This window comes from Bombus affinis, chromosome 4 (genome assembly GCF_024516045.1).
Source record: "Bombus affinis isolate iyBomAffi1 chromosome 4, iyBomAffi1.2, whole genome shotgun sequence".
Classification (NCBI taxonomy): Eukaryota; Metazoa; Arthropoda; class Insecta; order Hymenoptera; family Apidae; genus Bombus; species Bombus affinis.
Window position 1 is genome coordinate 15,615,467 of NC_066347.1, and position 25,358 is coordinate 15,640,824.

Consider the following 25,358-nt stretch of genomic DNA (forward strand, 5'->3'; position numbering starts at 1 on the left):
CCTTGAGTTCATTGAGAATTGTTGAACTCGATAACATGGTTAATTAAATTTAATAACTGTAACCAAGTAAATTACGTTTAGTAACTTTAACTCGGCGCACGGAACTCTCTTTTCTTCGAAGAAATTGTCAGATACTTTTCTCAATAACGCTTCTAACCACGATCGAAGTACGAGCCTGATATTTTTGAAAGAATAAAACAAGACCTGTCTTTCTCGTTTATTTCTTATCGTTTATTATTTGGATATAAAAATGTTGCTGTTTTGGAGAGACCCGAGATGTACAAAAATAGGTCTACGATTTTTCCCTCTTTTTTTCACTTCTTATATTACGCTATCCGTTTCACCGTCACCTTAAATAGTATTATTCAGCGACCCTCGTCACTCCCATCAAATTGTTTGTCGCTCGTAGACAGGAGGGTGATATCCTGATATCCTGAATGTTATGGCCTATGATAGCGCTCGTATAAAGTGCTTCGCGGGATTCACGAAGCGACAAAATTATCCTATGCCATCTGTATATCTAAACAAATTGTTCCATTGAAGATCGTGAGATCGCATCTTTCGAATAATCCAGAAAATCGAGACGAACATTCGACGAGCGATAAATTGCATAAAACACTTGACACTTGTTCCTCGATAAGTTTTTCTCCGCAAAGGGGAGAGCATCGGGAAAACACTGGACGATGATTGTTCCCTCAACGAAGTTGAACATTCCAGCAACCGCGCAAAGTACGAAATATTTCACGACGGAACTTTTGAATTAAAATACTTGAACGAAAAATGCCGCGCCGACCGCAACGAGTTCGCGTTCCACCGGCGTTAATAACGTTATTTTTATTATAAACTCCCGTCAGATAATAAGCGTGGAACGCAATGGTCAAAGAGAAGAGGGTGAACTCGACTCGATTCAAGTTTTCCGTACTCTCTCTATCTGCTCCAAGGCAAATACATACAGCGGCTGGCGAGTATCTGGTCGTGTTTATTTGCTGATTGCGTTTATCTGGTGAATTAATATTGTGGTTTATCGTGCGCTCTTTCTTTCCTTCTGTATTTCTTGTGATCTAGAGGCGCGTATTCGCCAGCAACAACGTTCGCGAATGCTGTTCCCCGGACAATCTTTTTACCAACGTTTAAAAACCACTTCATAGAACGCGGTAATACGTTTTCGTCTATCATTCCATTTTTCATTCGTACGCCGATCGATTTTACAGGGTAGTATGTCGTTGATCGATTCTGTGTTATCAGAATTTTCGTTTTCTTTCGCTTTGGAACGAGACGTACACTTTTTTCCTACCCTGTTTTTAACTTCAAAATCATCACACGTAATATTAAAATATTCTATATCGGAATAGCTTTATCCGTGTCTTCTGCAAACATTCGCCAACTATGTCTTTGCATCATACATCTGTATGTACCGTGGAGAATAAGTTGCACGTGAAAAGTTGTACGGGACGTAAATTTTGTTAATTCGCCAACCGCAAGACGAATTATTATATCGAACACGATATAAACAATAAGAATGAAAAAAGAAAGAAAATGGATACGAAGAGTATCAGATATAAGCGAGGATGCATTTTTAGGATCGTACGGGCGAACGTGTTTCCAGGGCAGCTGTGTTTTCTATCGGTGGCGATTTCTCTCGTTTTATTCTTTTCATCTGGTTGTTTGCTCTTTGTTGCATCGCTACGTCGAACAAAGTCTCCGCTATTTAATAAACGTCCCACGTCGATTATCGCGTGAATTGCATGCATTACTTAAATCATTGTAGTTAGAGCAAGCCAGTGGATCGATTATTTCTCTCTTTACGTTATTTATCGAAGACGTGATGAGTACTGTGTAACGATATCGAGGCAACTAGCGTGGTAATTACGATAAAATGCGTATGTTATGGCGAAAATAGGATAACAAGTAGAAAATACGGGGAAACAGATGGATCAGAGTGGCAGGATCTGTTATTTTGAAATTCTATCGCGAGTCGACGATAAATTGCGTAGGTCAGAGGAATGAAGTGCATTATTACGTCTCGAGTGACTCATCGGTGAGTTGTGGGCGAAAAATGACTCGACTTAGACGGTCTTCGACCTATGATCAACCGCGCGAAAATATCACACCTTTTCTGGAAACGGTGGTCTTGCGAATCGCCGCGAATTCGAGACCTTGTGCAACACCTCGCAGGATACGTGGACGTGTTAATTATCCTCTTAGCAAGTTCGTGTAACCAGCTTCGAAATTCATTCGTCATAGAAGAAAACTGTATTCAAATGTCCTCTCACTCGTTAACTTGTTTGTAGATACATATGTTTCCTTGACAAATATGTTTCGCGATTAACTTGTTTATTATTCCAGTTGTAAAAATCGTATGTTCTATTAATTTTCAAGAATGTTTTTCTTTTTTTTATTTCTTATAAATTTCTTATGGAAATTTTTGTCGAACAATACTTACGTTCGTGACGATCTATTCATTCTAAAACAGATTATTAACACTACTTTATTAATCGTAAGATGCTTACACCATATGATTTCGATATGATGCAACACTAATCGCAACATAAAAATAGCCTCTCGTGACTGCCCAATTTTTTTTTTCTTAATTAAACCAGAAAAAGAATTCGAATAAATTAAAAATTTATAGAAACGTTCTAAAGACAATATTCGCTAAATAAAGAACATCGACGGAATTTTAATTTATGATCGAAGACTGTAATGACAACGATGAAAATTTATCTTCTGTACCCAATGAAAAAATCTCGTATATTCTGATACAAGCTGTATCCTTATAAAACTTTCTAGAATATTTTTTACCGAACGAGACTCTCATCAATGAACTCGATCGTACATCTTGTCCGCTATTCGCGAAGAAACGATCGAGTACTTTAAATATCGAACGATCACCGGAATCGCGCTCCACGATTATTAAACGCACGCATCGAAGTGGCGAGAGAGTGTCGTGCGGCGTGTGCCCAGGCTTTTCTTTTCAAAGGACTTCATGATTCGTGATCGAGATAGGACGTCGGCCCTAAGGGATAGAGAGAGAGAGAGAAAGAGAGAGCTCTCTGCACACGACGTCTGTAAAGAGACTCGGCGAGTGAATTGTCGGAGCCAAGGTGGAATAATACACTCGTATAAGGCAGGTGGTGCTCCCGACACGTAAACAGACACACGCAAACAGTAAAATCATCAGACCTTTAGGAACACGAATGGTCGCCGTTGAACACGAGTTAATGCGTTGGTAAAGGTTTTTCTTCCATGCCTATGGTTTAACAGGGTCGAGATGAGGCTACTTCAGTGGCTCGAAATCCTCGATTTGAGGAAAACTCTTGGAGAATTTTTGGAGGCGTCCTTGTAGCTACTTCCCCCACCAGCCACGTGTCCTTGTCGACTACCCTCGACATGGTAATACAAGAATAATGGATTCCTGCTGTCCGGTCGTCTTTCGTTCCTTCTTCCCTTTTTATTCGACCCAGGATTCTTTAAAATTTTTAAGCGGTCGAACAAAAGTAAAGGATACATTCGACGACCTTGTGGCGAAGATCGATGCAGCTGGGATTTTTCATTTCGTGCTCCGATCGAAAATTATGTTTAGCATTACGTATTTGGTTTGGAAGAAATTGTTGGAAATTTTGTTGCCTTTTGGACGTACGTATAACGCTGCGAAGAAAAAGATCCGGAGGATTGGGAAAGATTAAATAAGAAACGTGGATATTTATCGTTCTTTGCGTTTCTTTCGTTTATTGTGTTTTGTTTGGGTACTTCGAAATTTTACTGTTATTAGAATTATAGTTTGGCTCCGGTGTTTAAAGATTTGCGTGGCTTACAATTCCGAAGGTTTATTTTTCTTTCCTTTTCTCTTCCCCTTTTTCAGTGACACGTTCGTTAATTTCCTCGTAATTCTCTTAATATTTATTACCCTAATCATCGTAAAATATTTTAAAATCCCCATCGAAGAAGGGGATTTTAAAACGAAACAAACAGAAGGTCGAATAATCCCTTTCATTTCGCCCTGCCGTTTTTACGAAATTGGAAGTTTGCATAGTATGAAACTTTGGCCGGTACTCAATAGAATGTTCAATAGAATGCCTGACCTATCGTAATACAAATTCTATGAAATTTCAGTTTTCAGTTTCAAATGAGAGACGAACAAATACTAAATAGCACCTCCTTCTAAGAAGAGCAGTGTTAATCATCCGTCGATCATCACTCGAATTAGGAACATAGTGTAAAATTATTAGTTTCTCAAGTTCGTCCGAGCGAAACTTCTCTTCCTCGTTGTTTAACGCACTATTTTCTATTACCTTCTAACGACAGACAAATAGGAAGAATGTGAAATCGATGGTTAAATAGGCGTAGTCGATGAAAAAGCAACATCGCGGATTTCACCAAAGGTCGACAACAATGAGCTTCGTTGAAGTAACATACCTCCTCCACTTTCCAGTTTCGATGCTTTTGTTTTCCTTTTCCGCTTTAGCTTACGGTTCCGGGAAGATCGGAAGCAGAAATGAAAAGTAACTTACCTTCTTTTTTTTCATTTAATTCTTTTCATCCTCAATTTGTCCAATTTGGACATTTGGTAGAATTTTGATTTACGTTTAAACAGAAAACACGTGAATGGACAATTGGATCAATTAAATCGATAAATAAATAACGAATAAAATCAAACGGGTCGATGAAACTAAATGTTGACTTTTACTTTGTTCTGTTCGATTAAGAATTTCGCAGGTTGTTATTTTACAGAGAACTACGTAAACGAGCGAGACGGGTTCGATACAACGAAAATTGTAACACGCTATTCGCGAAATTATTCTCCAGACGTAATTCAATTTAATGCCAGCAACCCCAATAACATTTTGTATTCCTCGAACGAATTAAATATACCTCGTTGCATACTGATGGTCGCAATGCACCTAGAGTCAGAAAGAGGGGAGGGGAGACAATCCTTTCGCTCGTGTATTTCGTTTGACCTGGAAATCGATCGTAGCCGATTGATCGAACTGTGCTGGCGTAATTTTTTTCCGGAAAACCGAACGAGGCCGTTTGACATTTAGTTTCATGCGTGATCGTTAATTGAATTTTAAGTTCGTTTCACGGTTTATTCCGATCGGAAGAATTCAGCGAAACTCGTCGTGTTTATCAACTTTTGCACGGCGCTTTTTACATTATGTAAAATATATCCTTTCCTTCCACTTGTATATAATTTTTCGCTGTCGAATATCTTTAGCAGGAAAATAAAATAACCAATAGCACACGTAAAAGTGAAACAACGAAAATGAAATGGCCTATTCAAAGTACAAAGAATATACTCCTTTCCGTACAATGTTGAAAACCAGAATTCAATAATATAAATTGAAAATGGGAGAAAAATTATAAATGGTAATAAATTAAAAGAAAATTAAAATACAATATAAATCCTGCTTGCGAAAAGTGACAAAGCAGGAAACTCGTAAGACGCATTTATAAAGAATTTAAAAGAACCAATCGAATGTTACTTTCGAGGAAATTTGTATATTTTTATAATATTCAAATATTTAAGGCATTAAATAACAACCTTATTGCGAATACTTAAAACAGAGAAAATTGAATTTCGTTTTAAAACAACCGAAAAAGTAACTCTCTTTCTATCTGATATCCTTTTTAAAGCAGAGACAAGCAATTTCGTATTCGACTATCATGTTTATAGAAACCCAAAGATGATCATATCGGACTTAACCGTAGCCACGAGACTTCCTCTTTATGCAAACTTTATCTTCCTCTTTCTTTTTTTTTTATCAAGCCTACTTTTACAGGTCGAGTCGTGGGGTGCATTCGAAAGTGACGATACGTGATCTAGACCCAGAAACAATTTATCGCGTGTTGAAGCAACGACCGCAGAGCACTATACGCTTATCGCGGCCACGCCTAATCGCTCTGATTACGGCACCGCCAGCGCGGAGTCCCGGATCCTTCGAGTCTACTTCGCGTCGCTCCTGAAACATGCTTTTCAATGGGTTTCACGCAGACGGACGAGCGACGACGAGACTTCTCGCAGCTCGCTGAAAAATGCTGAAACACGCTTGAAAATAAACGTGTTTACTCGAGTCCACGATGTGGATTAAAATTCTCTCTGAGAGCTTCAACGAGAATACACATGCACGAGTAAAAGTAGTTTCCTCGATGCACGCTTTGCATATTTCTCGTTCCTCGAGACGCTACACTGATTCCATGCATCTTCAAATTACCGAATAACATTAGCCAGTGTATTACCGATAGTATTAGAACATCGTTTTACGTTATGGAAAAAACGGTCCATTTAAATGCCAACCTTATCGATACTGGACGTAAACGGACGTAACTTGACATAGAAATCAAACCCAAAAGTGACGTAACGATTAAACGAATACATATTTGTCGATTTGCTGGAAGAGTACATTTTTCAGAAAATTGGTTCGTTAATTATCGATTAACGATGAAAACTTCTCGTTATATTTTGAGTAATGGTATTTGAATTTCAAAGTAGGGGTTTCTCTTAATAAGTACGTAGTTTATGTTTGCATTTAATTTTTCCAAAAACCCTGAAACTGAGATGATCTTTTACGTCAGTTCTAGCAAATCAACGATACGTGTAATTTCTTGTTCTCGTGCATTTCCAGATCGTTCGATGAAGAAACTCACGATATTATACTCTCGTTAAAACTGTCGTTGCATCACAGAGATAATAATTATCGGTTTATTTGGAATACACAATCTCATCCTGTTTCGATAAACGATGTATCAACGACCGAGCTACCGTTGATTCGAACTTTGGATGTTACTCGGAAATTCTAATGAACGAAAGTGAGCGGTCAGTATGGTACGGTGTAATCCACTTAAAAGCATACCAATTAACCGTATCTTCGTTATCGATGTCATTATCCACGTGGCAGACGGCGACATAGAGCAGAGACTGGCATCAAGTAGCCTGGTTGTTCGTCGAGAGATCGATTGTTTTCCGTTATCGTATAGGGCAAATATTTACCACAGATCATCAGAGCTATGTTTACCGAACGGTATTGAACACGAGACACGAGCAACTCAACGTTGTCGTCGCGTACAGATTCATTGCATTGTTTACGATGTCTGAGCCGTTTTCGATATAAACGGTTCGCTGGTTGACACCTGTCCGATGAAATATCGCGTGATCCACGTCGATCGGAAAATAGATCGCATTCGATAACAGTTATACCCTTTACATCGTACATCGTACTATCGTTGCGATAGTCGTAACGATATAAACTTGAATCACGCGCGTAAAATGGTTGTTCGCGGATCAAATGAGGATTTGTTGCACGACCAATTAACGCGAATCACCGGGACGTATGTATGATGCGCATACGCTGCCGCGCATCTAACCTGACGGTCGTAAAATCCAGATTATACGGCGGCGACAAGGTTTCGTTGGCCTGGCGTTAGAGTTATTATCTGCTGCTGCTGGGTGTTATCCGTTCGATCTATCCGTTGTCAGTTTCGGAGGAATAAAAAACGAGAAAGAACCGAGGGAAACGGAGGAGAATGTAAAGGAAAGAAAAAACGATCGTTTCTCGAAAAGTCAGACGAGCACGCAACGTCGCGTCGCGTCGCGTCGACGCCAAGTTGATGAGCCGTGCTTCTCACCAGGGTTCAACGACATCGATCCGAGCAAATTCGATCGCAATTTCGAGCGGCTAATCTTTTCGAGATCCACTGTCTCGCACCCGGATCTCTATCGCATCGGTTTGTCACAATCTAGGTAGAGACGTCGGGCGTGTACGTACACGTACACGCCCACACATCGTGATACGCGAGGGGACACGAACGCTCACGTCTGCTCGATACATATCCGTGTGTGCTATGTTGTGCGCGTGTGCAGGAGAACACACGCGTCATAAGAAGGGAGCCAGAACGGTCTGCGAGTTCGCCGGCCGAGAGAAAGTGAACCAGTTGGCGGCGTTGCCGAATTTCTCGGCGTGGCCTGTCTGGTAGCTGCACCGTGACGTTGCCTACCTGTTGTAAGCCGGCAACCGCGCTCTCGTCCACTGATTAATTGAGCTAAACGATGATTTTTGATGAACCGCTTTTTCCACCGCTAACGTTGACCGCTCGATTCGATGCAAATTTTGATAAATTCTCCGTCAAGCTCGATCGCTGTCAATTAATTTTAGAAATAAATATTGTAGAGGGGAAAAGATTATCGAGAAATCGTGAAACGGGGAATGAACGATTACCCCGCTAGAGGCAGAAGTTTGTAGAAAAGTTGATGAATGATATTCGGCACGCGCGACCCAATTTGCGTGGAATAAAGTTCACGCAGCAGTTATGGGGACGGGGTAACCCAGAATCAGAAGAACACATTTTTCCCTGTTTCGTATGGTATGGAGTTGATAAATGTCGTACTCTATTTGATATATGGCATACATGTTTTTTGGATGAAAGGAAGTCGAAGAACTGTTCGCTGTTTACGTCCATCTGTATTTCATAGCGTCATTCTTCTTTCTTGAAACATTATCTCCTCCTTTGGACACTGTTGAAGCAAATTATACCGTTTCTGTAATTTTATACGTTGCTGAACGCCATCGATACCGTACAAGGTTATCACTAGTATTCGCTGAACACCAATATATTCTTTTCCTCCTTCGTTTTTTATTAAGGAAACCTGATTTGTCTCTGAAAGCTTTTCTCTCGTCTCGTAACCACCGATAAGGAAGCGATGTTCTAAGTGCACGCTTCATTCCAGGATACTGCATCTGATGGTATACCTAACATAACCTCAATACGGTCTAGCTCAAGTTGGTGTAACGATATTCGGGATCAGGAAGTTGGATCGAGGGGTGAGGAAAATCGTCATCATCCTCTTAAATAGGATATTTATGAGTATTACATATATTCGACTAGACACAACCTTCGAGACTGGTTGAAATAGATAAGAATCACTTAGGTTTGTTTCAACCGACGGCCATTAGTCATTTAGCAAAGAAGAAAGGGTGCACGAATGTTACCTCGAGACGAAAAATAAAATAAATAAATTGTTCTGTAACAGATGACAGCTTAACGCCGTAACCATAGCTTTAACCGTAGTATTGCGGCGATCATTCTACTACCCCTACCACCACGAGAACAACGCACATTGAAAAATCGCGTTTCTAAACTTAGCATTCTCCATTCCTACAAACGGCAAATAAACACATTCTATTCCATCTTTTAACAGCAAACAGTTACGCTACAACGAGATCTTTATCCAACCGATGCACGTAGCTGTTATAGGTTTAATTACTCAATTATCGTGGCGACTTCTTGATCGACCGCCGCCACGCCAGCGACATTATAAATTCCACGTTCCTTTTTCCGCGAATTAGACGGCGACTGGAAACGGCAAATCCGTTACGTGCCCACGACGCAAATAGAGTTAACAAGGCGAGTTCGCGCGCTGGTTTTCTTTTCCCCCCTTGCCTCCATGGGTGGGCTAGTTTCCGCGTCTCCAGGCAATTGCAAAATGCATCGTCGTTATTTCATTGTCCTGGAGCGCGCACGACTGCGCACACGCCATTGCGTTCTCGGTTGGTACGAACGATTAGAATTTCGTAGACGCGACGAACTGTGCGTTACGAATACAGGGATGCGATGAAAAATGCATGAACATAACCGTTCGCGCGCTTATGCAACAAGACACATCGAACACGCTGACGCGTCCTCATCGCACCAGGTTTCTTTTAGGACTTCGCGTTCGCGAAACGAGCCATAAATCACTTAGGTTTTCCCTCTGTTTCCCCCTGCTTGCCGAATAGCCTGTTCTTAGGAATTTCCAAAAGAAGTTTCTCGAACCATCTCTTGACTACTCGAGGGAAAATACGTGTAAATTCAGCACAGGAAGTTATTTGTTTCCTAAGTCGATGGATTGCATCTGTTCTCTAGTTGGGTATATATAGACCAAGTTTGTTTCCAGGTAGAAACATGTGTGATTTGCTTGATGTCTAAGTTCGAGGTTTAAGTTTATCAACGTCTCGAGTACTAATTACCATACTTACGAATTTTAACGCAGGCCAGAATGAAAACTATCTTTAATCCCACTTACAGAATCTCTCAATTTCGTATTAATGATAAATTATGTCTCTTGAGCAGCGACAGAATGATAACTGTAGTTCGTTTTTTTACGGTCCAACTATTCTGTTCTCTTTGGCTCTATGTGGATCCAAATGGATGGATACCTTTTAACAGATATTATTATTTTAGATATTAATACTTAGCGTGATTTTACCACATTTTGTGTATTCCATGCTGTTTTAAATTTTATTTATATAATACGATAAATTGTTATTTTTAAAAAATGCCTGGTGAGCTACACGAAAAAGTAGCAGGTAGATCAACAGGCTTAAGGAATGATTGGAACGTAATTTCGATTAAACGCGTTAAATGGTTCTATCTTCACAGATAGCTACTCTGAAATATCCAACGCTCCAATTATTAAATGGCGCGTATTTGATAAAAAAGAACACACTGTTCTTTATAAAGCAACAAGGCAGAATAATAGAATTTATGTTTTGCGCCAAGTCACGTCCATAAATATGAAATATTGGAAAAACCGCTAACCATTTAACCGATTAACCCTCCTCGCACTATATCCGCTTTATCGAACGCGCTTGGCGAAGTGTTGTACATTCGATTGACGTCGATCTATCGATAAATTATGCGGGGGTCTCACGTTGCTCATTTCGAATCCACGTTTCATTGCGAATAACTTATCCATCGTCCAAGATTCTGCTCTATCGCTAAAAATGAAATTCAACAGGTGCAGAACTGCCCGTTTTCTCTGTTCCACGACGAATTATTCTTTCAGATTCTGTTTGAGATCCACTCGCCTTTCCGTTCAGTTGCTCTCTCCATTTTCTCCGACGACCTGTGAATCTCGCACTCTGGGGACATGGGATCGTCGACAGGATTCCTGAATAATCTATCGAAAGTAGCGAATCTAAATCAATTAATCGCGCGTTCTGTAGAATGTCACTATTGCTTGATCGATAATTCGACAAACGCTCCGAAGAGGTTGATAATTTAATTATACAAGTAGCGTAATTCAATGCGTTGCATCGATACGTTGATCGTATTATTATTCCAAATGATAATAAAATAAAACTAAACAACATTTACAGCGATCTTTATCAAGAATCAGACTAAAATCTTTTAGTAGTCGTAAAAGGCAGATGTCAGCCGTGTACGCTGAAGGGATAGAAACCACGAAAATGCAGGCAATTCTTTTAACTGACTGGTAGCTTCATCACGAAAACATCGTTTTGTGATGCAGTGTCGTTTGTTTCAAAGGAAAATGTTACCAACAGGCCAATATCGGTTATCGAGCATGAAGAAACTTTTACAATTTGACGTACTCTTCTGGAAAGAAATATTTTATCCCTTGAACAGCGATTTAAATGAAACGAGCAAACAGATTAGAAAATAGACGATTCGAACTTTGATTTTCATCTTGTTGCGTCAAATTGCTAGATTATTACATTATAGATATTAACAAGATTATGGATCCCTGAAATTTGACAAATTTTCACTAGTGTGTATACGAGTGACGCTAGAAATTTTGTAGCCTAAACAATTGTACGTAGTTTAAAAGAAAACGATCGTCAATGATGGAAAAAAGAAAGAAACAGGGTAGTTTGGATATTCCAAAAGAAAACGCGATAGAAACGAAGAAAGAGGGCGACTTATATCCTTTGAAGAATTCAGTTAAGAATAGCTGACGATCGTAACAGGAATAAAGACAAAATATGGATGTATAGACTAGAAAAGGGAGAGTGGTGGTAGATCAAAGAGTTATTGACCAAGCTGTCAATGTGACTCTTATTCGAGACAGGGTAGCTGTTCGCGCGCAAGGAACCGCTTTGATGACGTCTAATGTATCACGCAATGCTTTCTTCTACCATCGTCAAAATAGAATGGCTGGTGGTCGAGTTCAGGGCTCCACGTGTCTATATCGATTTATAATTTTTTAAACATCATCTTATTCGGTTTATATTTGGTCTTATTTTCAAAGTAAGTACGACACACTCTAGTAACCAGATATTATTTTTTTAACATAATGATTTTGATAATACGAATTTTTAAAAGTATGAAATATTTGACGATACAAAATAGTAGAAACTGAAAACTATAAAATATTCACGTTCATATTCATGTGAAAAAGAATAGTAGAATATTCCCCAATATAAAACAAATTATACGTGCACATTATCTTCTTTTCCAAAACCTTCAAAAATTCTCAAAAAAAAAAAAAAAAAAAAAAAAAAAAAAAAAAAAAAAAAAAAAAAAAAAAAAAAAAAACGTGGGTAACGGTTTCATTAAATGAAATAACGTTTCCGTTCTTTTCGCGAAACTTCAACAGACATTGCTATTCGTTGAAATTTAATTTAATTCCTCTATCCTCGCACTAAATTTCGAGACCACCGGTACGAAGCGTACGTAATTCAGTATAGAGCTGTGAATTTTACATTCGAGCATTTAACGGTCAGACCACAGGTCGTCTTCTGCGTCATTAATTTATTTCATTGTGTTCCGTCTCTCTTTTACTTCGCCCTGGTATTCGTTGGCTAACCGTTGTACGCTTTTCTGTCTGAGACGCGTGGCCTGCCGCTTGGACTCGGCTTTTAAATCTCGTTAAATCGCGACAACGGCTCAAACGCGACTCAGCTCAGACGTCAATGCATGCGCATATATTTTGAGCGGCGTCGAATCGCTCGTAAAATCCAATAACCATGCGTTGGTATTGGCTTCGAAGGACAACGATCGAGAACTCCAGAATTCCAGTTGTTCGAACGAATGTGAAGTGCCCTTCTCCGTGTGTGTCTCAGCGAATACTCGTTACATTTTAGCAACATTTTTGGCTATACATCGTATACGTATAATTACGTAATTATTTACCGAACATCGTCATTTCCAACACCGCGACTCTCTTGCATAATAATTTATCAACTAATAACGTTATTGCATCGATTTGAGTTTAGTAAATTGTTACGTTTTTGCTTTTGCTTTTGCTAAATGCGACCGTTTCTCACAAGCATTCATTCTCAGAGAACTCAAGAGATCTCGAAAGTGGGTAGAGCGCAGTCTCTATACGTTAAAATTAAAAGCGCTAGGTCACGGTACTTCGCCTCGAGCTTGAGTAACGAGCACAACGTTTTACAATGTCGTGAGAATCGGAAAATAATTAACAATAATAGGAAACGTAACAGACACGATATAAATTTGCAAAGACTCGAATAAACAGAGCAAACGAGCCGAAACTGAGCTAATATTTCTATAAGTTTACAAATGTTAACAACGCGAAGCTTCTTTTACGTAAAGAACGACTGAAAGCTAGAAACGTGAATTCTTTCGTCGAATCGTTTCACAAAACAAAGAATTCTTTATCTTCACAGAAGTACGGTCTTATCGGGACGCGATTATCACGTTAGTCTTAATCAACGGTATATCTACATATGCGAATTTTTGCTTCGTTGTTACTACTGGCATCGTCAACTCTGCCATTCACCAACAATATCGCCAATCGTAGCGCTTTTCGTTTTTACGAACGTCTTCGTCGAGCTGAACGATCAAAGGCGCACGAAGCTCTTACCGACAACTTTCCCTTTTCAAACGATCGTGAGCGCGCCCGCGCGTGTGCACAGCACGCAAAATCGTCGTATATGCACATGCTGCTAATGTAACACGGCAAAATATATTACGCTATGAGATCATGCTGCAGTTGAATTTCACGAGCGACAGAAACGTAGCGTAGAAACATACTTTGAGCTCGTAATTAAACGAATTTCTGTCAAATTACGAACTACGTACCCGCATATATGTAGATACACGGTGCCATATATTAATCTTGTTTCGACCCTGCGCCATAAACGTGAATTTTTATTTATTATTTTACCGATTTATCTAGTGAAAAGTTTTAAAAGCGGCAGCATTTAAGTATCTTCTAGCATAAAAGATATTGGCAAAAATACATTTGTTTCGTGAAAGAAAAAATTATCTTAGTTTAAACTTTGTAACGTACTGATTTATTAAATAAAATATTAAGTAATACCTGAGAGGATACAGGTTTGGGAAAATGAGGAAAATACGATTGTTTATATAGTTGCTAGGAGTTAATAATCACGGAAATTAAACAACGCAAAGAATTAAACGATACAACGATAGAGCGTATCGTATGCTGTATGGAAATGGAGAAAAAACTCGAGTATTGAAACAACATTTCTAGCCTGGCGCTATAATTCAAATAAGAATGTCTAACAGTAAACGCAGTAATAGTAATATTAAACCATAGCAGGATCAATAGTTTTATTTGTTAACCGCACATATACAATTTTTCTTTACTTTTACCCGTGGAAAAATCTTTTAATCATAAAGGAAGTCGTTGAACATCGTGCGCGTAACTCGCCCACGATTCCGGCTTTCATAAGATTTTTCCTTCCTTTATCGTATCACGAGCAAGAATTTCGTAAAATCCGAATTTTATACACGTTACGTGGCATAATCGGTCGCTCGAAGCAAGTCAACGCTTATCGTGAACTTTATCACCGAATTGTATGCACGTGACGATACTCGAATCGATAGAGCACGCACGTAAGACTTGCTACCACCAGCGTCGTTGTGACGTCGATTTCGAACCGGTGACGATTTATACAGCTTTATATCGATTCCGAAATTAAGGTAAGGGAAATTGTCATTCCCCTCCGGAATAAAATATTCCGTTATATTCGAGTATTGTTCTACGAGTAGAGATATTTTAAGAGTGATCATTGTTTATTAATGAAGAGGGGATATGAATATTCCATTACTATTGAGACGAAAAACATTCAACTAACCTGAGCAATATGTATGCTGTATTTCCTGCACATATCGCGTTATGAAAATGACAATAGCTCGAGGTAGTTGACAAATAACACGCGCGTCTATAGGAATTTTGTATTATTTTTGTACGTTTTATACCACACAAGACGAGACTTATTCCTGCATATTTGAATTAGAACGATGTTCGAATGAGCATAAAAAATTTTAATACAAGAGGAAATTATTTATTTTCAAACAAGGAAGTAAATCGAATTTACTTGTTAATAAAATAGTAAAAATAAGAAATTTGAGATATTACTGATATAATAGCGTTACTAGCATAATATAACTTCTGATACAAATTGACGTTAAATTGATCTTGATTTTTTTCTACTTTCAGAACAAGACCACCCAAAACCCTACTATACAGTTCCTAGGAAATGAAGGGGTAAGTGAAAATCACTTTCCATTATTTGCATACTTGCATCGGTAGAATCGCGCGATACGTACAAGTTTCCGACTTCTCTGCCTGTTCGAGTATGATATAATCAAGATCGATTTTATACGAAAGATTACAAAAAATTAACCAGCTACTCGCTGCTAGTATCATAAATCAACCGTAATTGTTTTTCTAAATCGTGACAGAGTCGATATTTAGCAAATATTTATTCAAAGACATTGTAAATATTTTTTATTCATTTTTTAATAGATTACCTATCTTACAAATTCATTTATGCTTTGGTTTATCACGTTCAATATCTTAAATCAGGTTGATACAGAGTACGATACCGAGTGGTTTCACAAGCCAGACCGATTTAACAAAATTTCGCAACATCCATATATACAAGTTTTTATTAGTCAATTATGATTGAAGAATTAATTAGAAAATTTGTTACTTTCAAATCATTATAGCATGCTATTTATTATTACTATAATTAGAAAAGAGTTTTCAATCACAGGAAGCGAAACAAATTAAACGACCTAGATCTACACCTTTCTCTTTTCAAAAAGGTGTACAATTTTTATAAATACAATACCCTTCGGTATCTTCGTAGAGACCTTTATCAGCCTGGTATTTTCTGTCTGTTTGTCTGTCTGAGAAATCGGAAACCCTATAAACGCGCAACCTCTACAATTATACAGAGTTTTATATTATAAAAGTGCACAGAAAAACTTGAAGTAATTTTCAACAAAACCCTTTATTACTCGAGAATTTCTCGATAAAACGCCAGGTTCCCATTGGTTTTAATGCGGTATAAAATTCGCGAGATTCCGCATCGACGAACTACGCTCGCGTAGAATTGGACGTAATTCTTCCGAGAAGCGACAGGAACTTAAAAAATGCTATCCGTGTAATCACGTTCGCGAGATGAAGAATAAAAAATTGCCCTGTAGCGCATGCGCCAGATACGCAGCACACGAACTTCGCGTCGTCGTTCGCGCGTTTTCCGCGAAACATCGTTTAGCGGCCGTTAAGCTTTTCTCGGAAGATTTTCCGCCTCTGTTAGTTGTATTTGAGCGCAAGCATGTCTTTGCGATTCGTTATGAAAACTTTGAAATTCGTCACGCATCTTACTGGAAATTACGAGGCGTTAGAGTAGGCGAGGAAAAACCGAGAGTTGAGGTTATGTTATGTCGCAAAGGCGGGTCGATAAGCGGCGCTGAATGTATGCTGATGGTAAAGTTTCGGAATTATCGTGTAGGTATGGGTAAAAAAGGTTTCTCGATGAAAATCCTTTTATAATTCGCTCTAATGGTAAATAAAATGGCGACAAAGAGATTGTTAGCGGAGAGAGATTGTTCTACGACGTTACTACTTATATTCGTATTTTTGTAAATGAAAGATAAAGGATCAAAATATTAATAATTTAACATTAATGACGTGAGCTACGGAAATATACGACACGTGTATTTGCTTATAGATTTAGCTGTAACAAATACACGTGCGAGAAATCTCTCTTTTTTTTTTTAAATTCCATTAAAGTTTTACTGCTGTTAGCCACTGTGAACCTTCAACGACCACGTAACACAGAATAACTTAGCCACATTTACAAATTTCTTAACACGTTCGCTGTAATCCGATTTTTACTACCTATAACGTAGTCTTTCATACAATACTCTTCTTTACATTAATAGAGCTTTTAACGTAAGATGTACTTTTATTAAGAAAACTTATTTTAATAATTTACTTTAATAATTTACATATAATTATCGCGTTTCTAAATTTCCCGTAAACAGCCACAGTCTATCGATACGAATTCTTATGAAATTTTCCCACAATGTCGACTCGCCATCTTATTTGATAAATGCGTTAACAAATTATCCTTAAACGATTAAACATCGGTAATCATTCAAGGGGGTAAAATACGAAAGATGATGAAGTAGAACGTTCTTTACCGCATCCCTTTGTGAAAAGAAACGAGAGTGAGAGGCGTGACACATTATCGATCGCGTGCACGATCCTCTCCCGTTACAAGAACGAAGACACGCGCGCGCAGAGATCTTCTCGCGCTGAGATCGGAGGATCGGTGGTGATTACTGCGCGTGTCCGTAGACGTGGCCAGGCACGGCGTCGAAGGTTTCTACTACGGTGAAGGCGATCGAGGTCGTTCGAGCAAGGTTATACACCATTTTCTCCCGTGCCGTTCGTTGATTCGCTCGTACGTTCGTTGGTCGCGTCGATCGTTGCTCGAATACCCGGCAAACACGGCGGTAAAGTTGCCAGCCGACTTCTTAGGGTCCTTGGTTCATTCTCGCGGACGATTTTTCGAAGGCTGAAGGAGATCGTATTTCGAGGTTGCATCGATGACGCCTCGGTTCCGGGATCCTGCGAAGACTCGATGATCTTGAAATGGTTTATTACGGATGCTCGAGAAGCCTTTCTTACGCGTCGATTAACCCTTTACGATCTATTTGCTACATTCAACTAGATCGGACGATCGTATGAAATACATTTTCTTGATACTAAACCTTGATTCGACGTAAATGTATTTATCTCGCTACGTTCGTAGCGTTCGTTTATTTTAAAGAGTTCTGTACTTTCTAGGTTATAGTAGAATTTTGTTTCTAGGAATTTGGGAGACAGTTTACATTCTAATTGAGGTCTACCAATTTTATAACTTTGTATAACTTTTATAACTTTACGTTTACAATAGGATAATCGGATAGTTCGTAGAAAATTCTAACTCTTCGAAATTTCATTCGTTTTATTGCCGAATCTGTACCTATTTATACGCATCGAAGAGAATATTTTGCTGCTGGAAACTTGTAATTTTTTCGACTTATAGAATTCTATTGTTAATAACAGAAAGCCCGAGTGGGTTCAATCGGCAGAGATAAAGTTAATCCGTCATTGACTAAAATCTTGTTCTAACAAATGGAGTTCAGATAAACAGAGTTTTACCGTGTTATCTTCCACTAGAATAAGAAAACATCGAGAAGAATGACCTTCTCACATTTCTCTGAAATCAAAGAAAAGATCTTTTAGGCATAGAATCCTAATAAGGAGAAGCAACGTAAATTTTTCAATAAGTTCTAAAATATTCAAATACACAACAGATTAACTAAATATAAATCACTTGAGATGTCAAATATAATTTGATACGGGATTATGATTCTGTTTATGCCCGAAAGCCGAACCGATACGACTGACTAAAGTGGCAATAAAATTCTTACTGCGCAAGAAACATCAATATTTTCCCCGAAATGAATAATATGTGTCAGTTATCTGTAAACGGTATCTAACTGTATATCGTAATCCCGATGTTGAGAATCGATTAATCGGCACGGAGACCTTGGTCTTGCAGGATATTGATTTTTTCCAACAGATAAAAGAACTGCTTGATGATAATCGTGAATGTTTCAGGTGATTATCTTACGCTCGTTTCCGTTACTACGTAATTTATCCTTAGTTTCTGCCGTGAAACATTCCGAACGATTTGCGTATTGAACGCAGCGACGATGTATTTTAAGATTAGCTACGATTTCCGAAAACGTGGCCAGCCGCGCTAAGCTTTACCGTGTGTCGCAAGTGGTTTGCGAACATTTTCCAATAGCTCGTGTTTCTTGCTCGTTGTGTTTAATCATTTCTTTTTCACGATTGTATTCAAAACAATGTTTCATTACAGTATCATACAAACAGTAAGTCGATCTATTAATAATTAAAAGTGATTACTTTGAACGTTCTACGGAACTGAAATAATTACGTCTACTTATGAGTCATACATAGTAGCTGCTACATATAATACACGATTAAATCATCATTTCGATTCTCCGTTAATCGTACCAAAACTCTTTTACTCGCGCAACTATGAAAGAATAATAAAATACAAAGAAACAGGAATTTTGGACTAGAAGTTAGCAAAGTGAAAGTATTGTAGGATACGAATAGTTGACGCACTGGATAAATGATAATTTAGAATAATTTTTAAAGCAAGTACCAGTAAATTCAGAGCATATTGTTGGTTATATAGACACGCTGCTTTAGACTCTGATTATTATTTATGCGGAATGGAAAAAGTGGCCTTGCCATCGTCTCGTAAAAGCTGCTGCACGCGGTTGCTCACATATCCTTTCACAAAGCCGCGCCGTTGTCACATATACGAAATTGGTTCTCCCTGTAGAAGGAAAGGAAGGTGACCGACCTGTTGGCGGTCTTCGTCCGGTCGCGCTCGACTTTTCGGGCGTGGCTGACTGTCTCATCGATTAAGTGCTGTTTCGAGATGCTGCTTGGGGGGAACAACGAGCAGGGAAAGTTGCGATGGTAAAGAGAAATGTTAAAAAGGAAAGAACTACTCGGTAATTTTGATTTACGGCCGATTGTTATTACTCGATTGAATAACAGTCGTTTCAACGTCACCTGTTGCGACGCATTCGAGGAAACTGCGTGGAGATTGGTTTTACATAGGCGATTTTTATTCCTTGCTATGTATTCGATATTTGGTTGAACTGGTTGGTTCTGGCATAGAAATTCTCTTCTACAATTTTTACGACGCCATTGTCACGTAAAATTAATGATAAAAAAGGAATAGTTGAGCAATAACTTGGCTTGACGGTGCTTTTATAATTTTGTAGGCTTTTATTCGCGAAAATGATTAAGTATAATATTACAATGAAGTGGCGAAGTTAAAATAGTTGTTCAAATCAAATGTTTGTAGTTTGTTTATGTTTTGTTTATGTGTGTTTTATTTATGTAGGGGCAAGGAGAGGATCTCAATTGCCCTACGTAATGGGAAAAATGTAAAGTTTGGCCATGTGCAAAAATCAAGTCAAAATCTAACGGTTCGCTGTCGGGTAGTATGGAATGACGTGGATTTGAGTATGGTCATTGTCACACCATCGATGTCTCTAAAGATACCGGGTGTCGGAAACGAGGCTTCCAGTATCGCGTTGCCAGTACTGCGTGTATAAAATGTCTCTTTCCATTTACCTGTTATCCACCTTATACCTTCGAAAGGTAATACAATAATATTTCCGCGAATCGCAAAACACGTATCTTCCAGAAAAACGAAATAAAATAGTAATAGTAATCACCTGTTACGGAGGAAGGGAGGAAGCATGGCGTTCCCTTTTAGATCGAAGAAATGAAAGCATCCACAGTCTTATTTTACTAAGGTTTCATTCACATAACCGATTCTGTTTAACCGCATTTACTCCGGTTGCTTTATTCTGACCTTTGACTGGCTTCCACTCTGGAAGATACCTGAAGATCGATGCGCCCACTTTGACCTTTTCGCCAGACTGCTACAACGACGCGAGCGCGCCTTAGGACCGTTTATGCCCCGCGCATCTAAAAAATGATTTCCTAAGGATGGCTCATTTGTAACATCAACCACATCTCAATCCACATCAGAGACCAAGTCGCACATCGAGGGGGCAAGGTAGCAACCAAATCCTCAATATTCTTAACGACCCACTATAAACCTTGGGATTATCATACTTAAGATCCTTCAGGTCAAAAACAAACATCTTTTATTTCGAGCGTATAGCAAGGGCGGTTACTATCCTTTCTCATCTACTAATCCAAAAATTCAGCCAATTGGCAGTGAAGTCTATTTCCCCTACTCTCTTAACGAAAATTTGTCCTCGACAAATCAGCTTTTCCGTGTCCTTAGGTCCCCACACACCATTAGCTTTCCTCGTCACAGCATTATCCTTAAATTTCACTTAGTTTTCATCTTCCGAAGAGTCAAGATCTCTTTACCGGGTTTCTACCCTTAGATTTATATAAAGTTAGAGCGAACTGCAATTTTCCGTGTATACTTATTTGCGACTATTAAGTGAATAATACAGTGTGGTGAAAATAAAGTTAATATTTGTGACTTATGATTTTACGTGACACGTTTGATATCAACGAGCCTTTATTGTAAAATCCTTGAGCAAGAAACATTGCATAGAAAGTGGTAGTGCAGCACGTCTGTCGCCGAGAATGGCTATTACTACTGTTAATGAATTACTACTGAGAGTTACTGTGAGCTATGAACTACTATTGAGAATAGATACTACTATTTCACCCCCCCAGGACCTACAGACAGAGGAAGAGGAAACGGACGACGAACAGGTTAGAATTTTGCTTCTCTTTTTGTCTTTATCTGTAATATATAGTTACGAGATAGGTTTTTCCTATTTGTGTAATTCCTTGTTTAAAATGTTTCTATACAGATACGCGTTGGTTTTGATACGCTACGCTAACCTAGTAGTTAAATATTCGTAATAACATATAGTTTTGAATTTATTTTTAATAAAAAAGACACGAATGATTTTTATATGTCGATATAAATTTTATGCGTTACATTCAGCGTACGATAATCTCTATCTAATATTTTCTTGAAACATTGAAAGCTAAATATACCGTGTACTTCGATATCCGATTCGCTGAATAATCCCCCAATTTCTAACTTTGATTTTAATTCCTTTGAAATCTTCTAAATCACAAGCTGCATCTCTTACGAAAAACGAATTCCAAATTTAATTGATTAAATTATTCTCTTTGGTGTAGAATAAATTCTCACCTTCGCCGTTTACATATTACCATTACACACGCTACTATTAATTACTACATACTGCTATACTACGCTATGCACACTTTTGTTTTATATTTGTTTATTATTACCAGATTTTGTGTATTACATATTTGTATTTTCCATAATAAACGATGAATTCTGGTTGTGGGGTGGTTCAGGCAAAAGTACCGATACGCGACGGTACGACATAGCCATGCAATATTACATTTTTTTTTTCTTTTTTTAAGATTACTTTTGTAACGTAAATTAATTTACAGGAAGATAGTAACATTTTCTTTAAGATAATCTGGTTATCAATATTAGCGTATGGCTTGATAAAAAGCAGCGACAACTGTGCTGCGTTTGCCATTAAACGAACAAACCTGTCTAACGCAGCGGGACAAAGCTTCTTATTGCGAGTCGAAACGAGTGTGAACGGTTATCGCTTGACTTCAAACACACCATTTAGGGGCGCAATTTAAAAACCAACAAACCCGCAGGATATATCGGGCGTTATTACACGGTCAAAGGGATGTCAGTTGTACGGTTTCTCTCGAACTCTGTGCTAGGAAGCTGTTGTTAAAACGCAGCCGCTCTCTCGTATCTGGGTATTTTCTCACGCCGGACCAAATTCTAGTTAAACCTTCCTCTTTTGCTCTTTCTCTTTATCTGTCTTTCTTTCTTTAGCACGTACGTACTATGTACACGCCAAACGCTAAGCTTAATCCGTTGTCATCGTGGACCAACGAGAATTCCCTTTTGCAGATTAACAATGTCTCTATATTTTCGTGATCTAGAACAAACGACACCTCGGAGTAATTATACGTCCTCTCTGTTTTCTTCTGTGCTTTTCGTCCATATATTGTCAATCCTATACACTCGCAAATATGTAGATTACGCATTTGTATGCATTTATGGAAAATGTAAATGTTTATGAATGTATAGGATGTACGTAGCGCGTGTGACAATGACCATACCCAAACCCACGTCATTCCATACTACCTGTCAGTGAATCATTAGGCTTTGACCTGAACTTTGCATGTGGCCCGACATTACACTTTCCCCATTACATAGGGCAATTAGGATTTGCAAACATTTGCAAACCTTTAGTCTTTAGTCTCGAGTCTTGTGTACAATTTGACCATGATTCGAACACGTGACCATTATACTTAATCATTTTCTACGATAATAAAATAAAATAATAAAAAGCCTACATAATTATAAAAGCACCGTCAAGTTAACTTATTGCTCAGATACTCCTTTTTTATCATAAATTTTATGTGACATACGCAACGAGATCTTAAATAAAAAATATAATATTTAGATGGTGAAGCAAATTCCTCTTTTTCTTTCCGTTGCATTAATTACGTTGAGATAATAATAATAAGAGTATGGGATTGCGTAAAAGTTTTCATAGTTTAGTCGGAGGAATCTCATAGATGTTTTAGTAGGAAAGATACGCTATAAAACTGCTATAAATATCGAGAAAAGAACGTTATTGGCAATTGATTTAGCAGCTATATAGCTCTATTCTTGTCTAGCATATCTTCCTCGCAGCGAATCAGAAGAAAGTTACGTAGAAAGCTTATTTCGTTCAGTGACTGTACGCCGACACGTCGTAGTCGAACGTACCTTTCGATGAAAGAAAGTCGCTCGTGTTCATTTAAAAATATTTTAAACTCGCGAAAATTCCCATTTGGAACTCGCTGACAATTCTACGTAAAAATAGACCTTGTTCCGTAGCCGATTACTAATGGTAACCATACGTAATATCATTTTTTTCTAATATTTTTTTTTTTTTTTTTTCAAGTTTCGCAATAGAATCTGCTGATTTATTTTAAAACATCTATGTAATATTTAACAGCGTTGCTTGTCAGCTCCTTCTCGCCACTCTTTTTTACTCGTTCCCTTTTCTGCACGGTGGTTTATCGTATGGTTATTTTCAGCAAGCGCCTTCGTCTTCGGAAATCCCGTTTTCCTCTCTTTCGTCGACCTACATTCTCCTCTCTTCTTCTTTCTTCGTTTGGGTGCCTCGTTTTCTGTAGCATTTTCGTCCAACTCTTTCGACAACACTGGGTAACCAAACGTACACGCGTACGTCGCGTCGTAATGAACCGCCGACCGTGACATCTTGATATTTTATTTCGAGCCTGCGATTTTTGCTTATTTATAGGTCGTTATATCTTCGGTATCGCTCGTTAACACACTAGTTACAAAGACAAGACGGTACTGCGTCTGTAATAGAGGCCAAGTACACGCCAGCCATGTGTATTCGTCAGCAGAATCTAGCGTCCTTACGGATCGTGTTCGCCCGTGATTTCTCTATTTTGCTTTGCTATTTTTTTAACCGTGTAATTTCCTCTGTTTCAACGCTTGATATTTTCTTCCAATTATTATTTATAATGGCTTTATATTTTCCCGAGTATCTCATGATTTAACTACTTATATTTACCTAATTTACCTGTAATTTTCATGTTCTCTTTCTAATAGACTAATACGAAAATACAAATAGAATCGTGAATTTGATAAATAATATAAAATAACGTGGACGTAGAATCTCCTTACGAAATCGATATTCCTGTAATCTCTTGGTTAGATCTTCGATGATTCTTGTGAAATTCTCTCGCCATTTGATTTGCTATACTAGACTGAAGAGCGGAATTTATGTATATGAGATTCTGTTCCGAATTTATTACACCTATTCGATTATTAAAAACCTTATTTTTAGGATTTGTGTCTGGCACTGTTTGATACTCATAGATATCATCCTAGGTCGAATGTGACCCAATACTCGGAAATCCGAAATGCTTTGTAAGACAACACTTGAATTTATCTTTAAGCGTTACTTATCGATAATATTTATATTTTATCAGACCTAAAAGATTATAAGCGTTGTATGATTCGGGGCAATCATCGAAAAAACCCAGTACGTTTTTATCTAAATCAAGTACATACTGTGGTATGTCACGCAAAACAAATAGCCGAGGTAGATGTTTCGTGTGAATTGGGCGAACGTATCGGAATACTAATTATGACTAAAATATAATAATATATTGATTGAAGAACGCAATGATCAAACGATCGGCGTTTATACGTAGTCGAAAGTTGCGCAAGCGCTGCACGCGTTGGAATTCGGTAGTGTAGAAAGTAATAGATCGAATGGCTAGGAGAAAACTTAAAAGCGAAATTTTATCTATCTTACACGATGTAAACGATTAACTACACGATCTTTCACGCGAGCACGCGCGCGTTGTTAAAGATCACAGAATAGAAACGTTATATGTAAATACATTTTTGTTGATCTACCGATTTCGATGTTTAGCTTACGATTGAACAGAAGAATTTTCATGTAACGATGTAATTATATAGATACATAATATAATTGAAAAGAGAAATAACCCGCCTAGTCCACGGATGTAACTCTTTTGAAAGTAGATACGTTGACCAAGTCTCTTATAGAATTTTTAAGACGATATTTTTCTGTCATAACTCGCAATATGTTGGAAATTCTTCAGAGTACGAGGAAACGCGCGTTTAGTTCCCTAAACCGAA

The 25,358-nt window shown here is 38.2% G+C and overlaps 1 protein-coding gene across 1 annotated transcript in view; it reads left to right on the top strand.

Annotated features, from left to right (window-relative positions):
- LOC126915407 (RNA polymerase II elongation factor Ell) overlaps window positions 1–25,358 on the top strand; it is a 142,693-nt gene that overhangs the window by 33,535 nt on the left and 83,800 nt on the right. Inside the window, exon 3 of the mRNA XM_050720067.1 lies at window positions 15,206–15,253. Coding sequence (XP_050576024.1) covers window positions 15,206–15,253 — 48 coding nt within the window. The remainder of the gene's footprint in view (window positions 1–15,205; window positions 15,254–25,358) is intronic.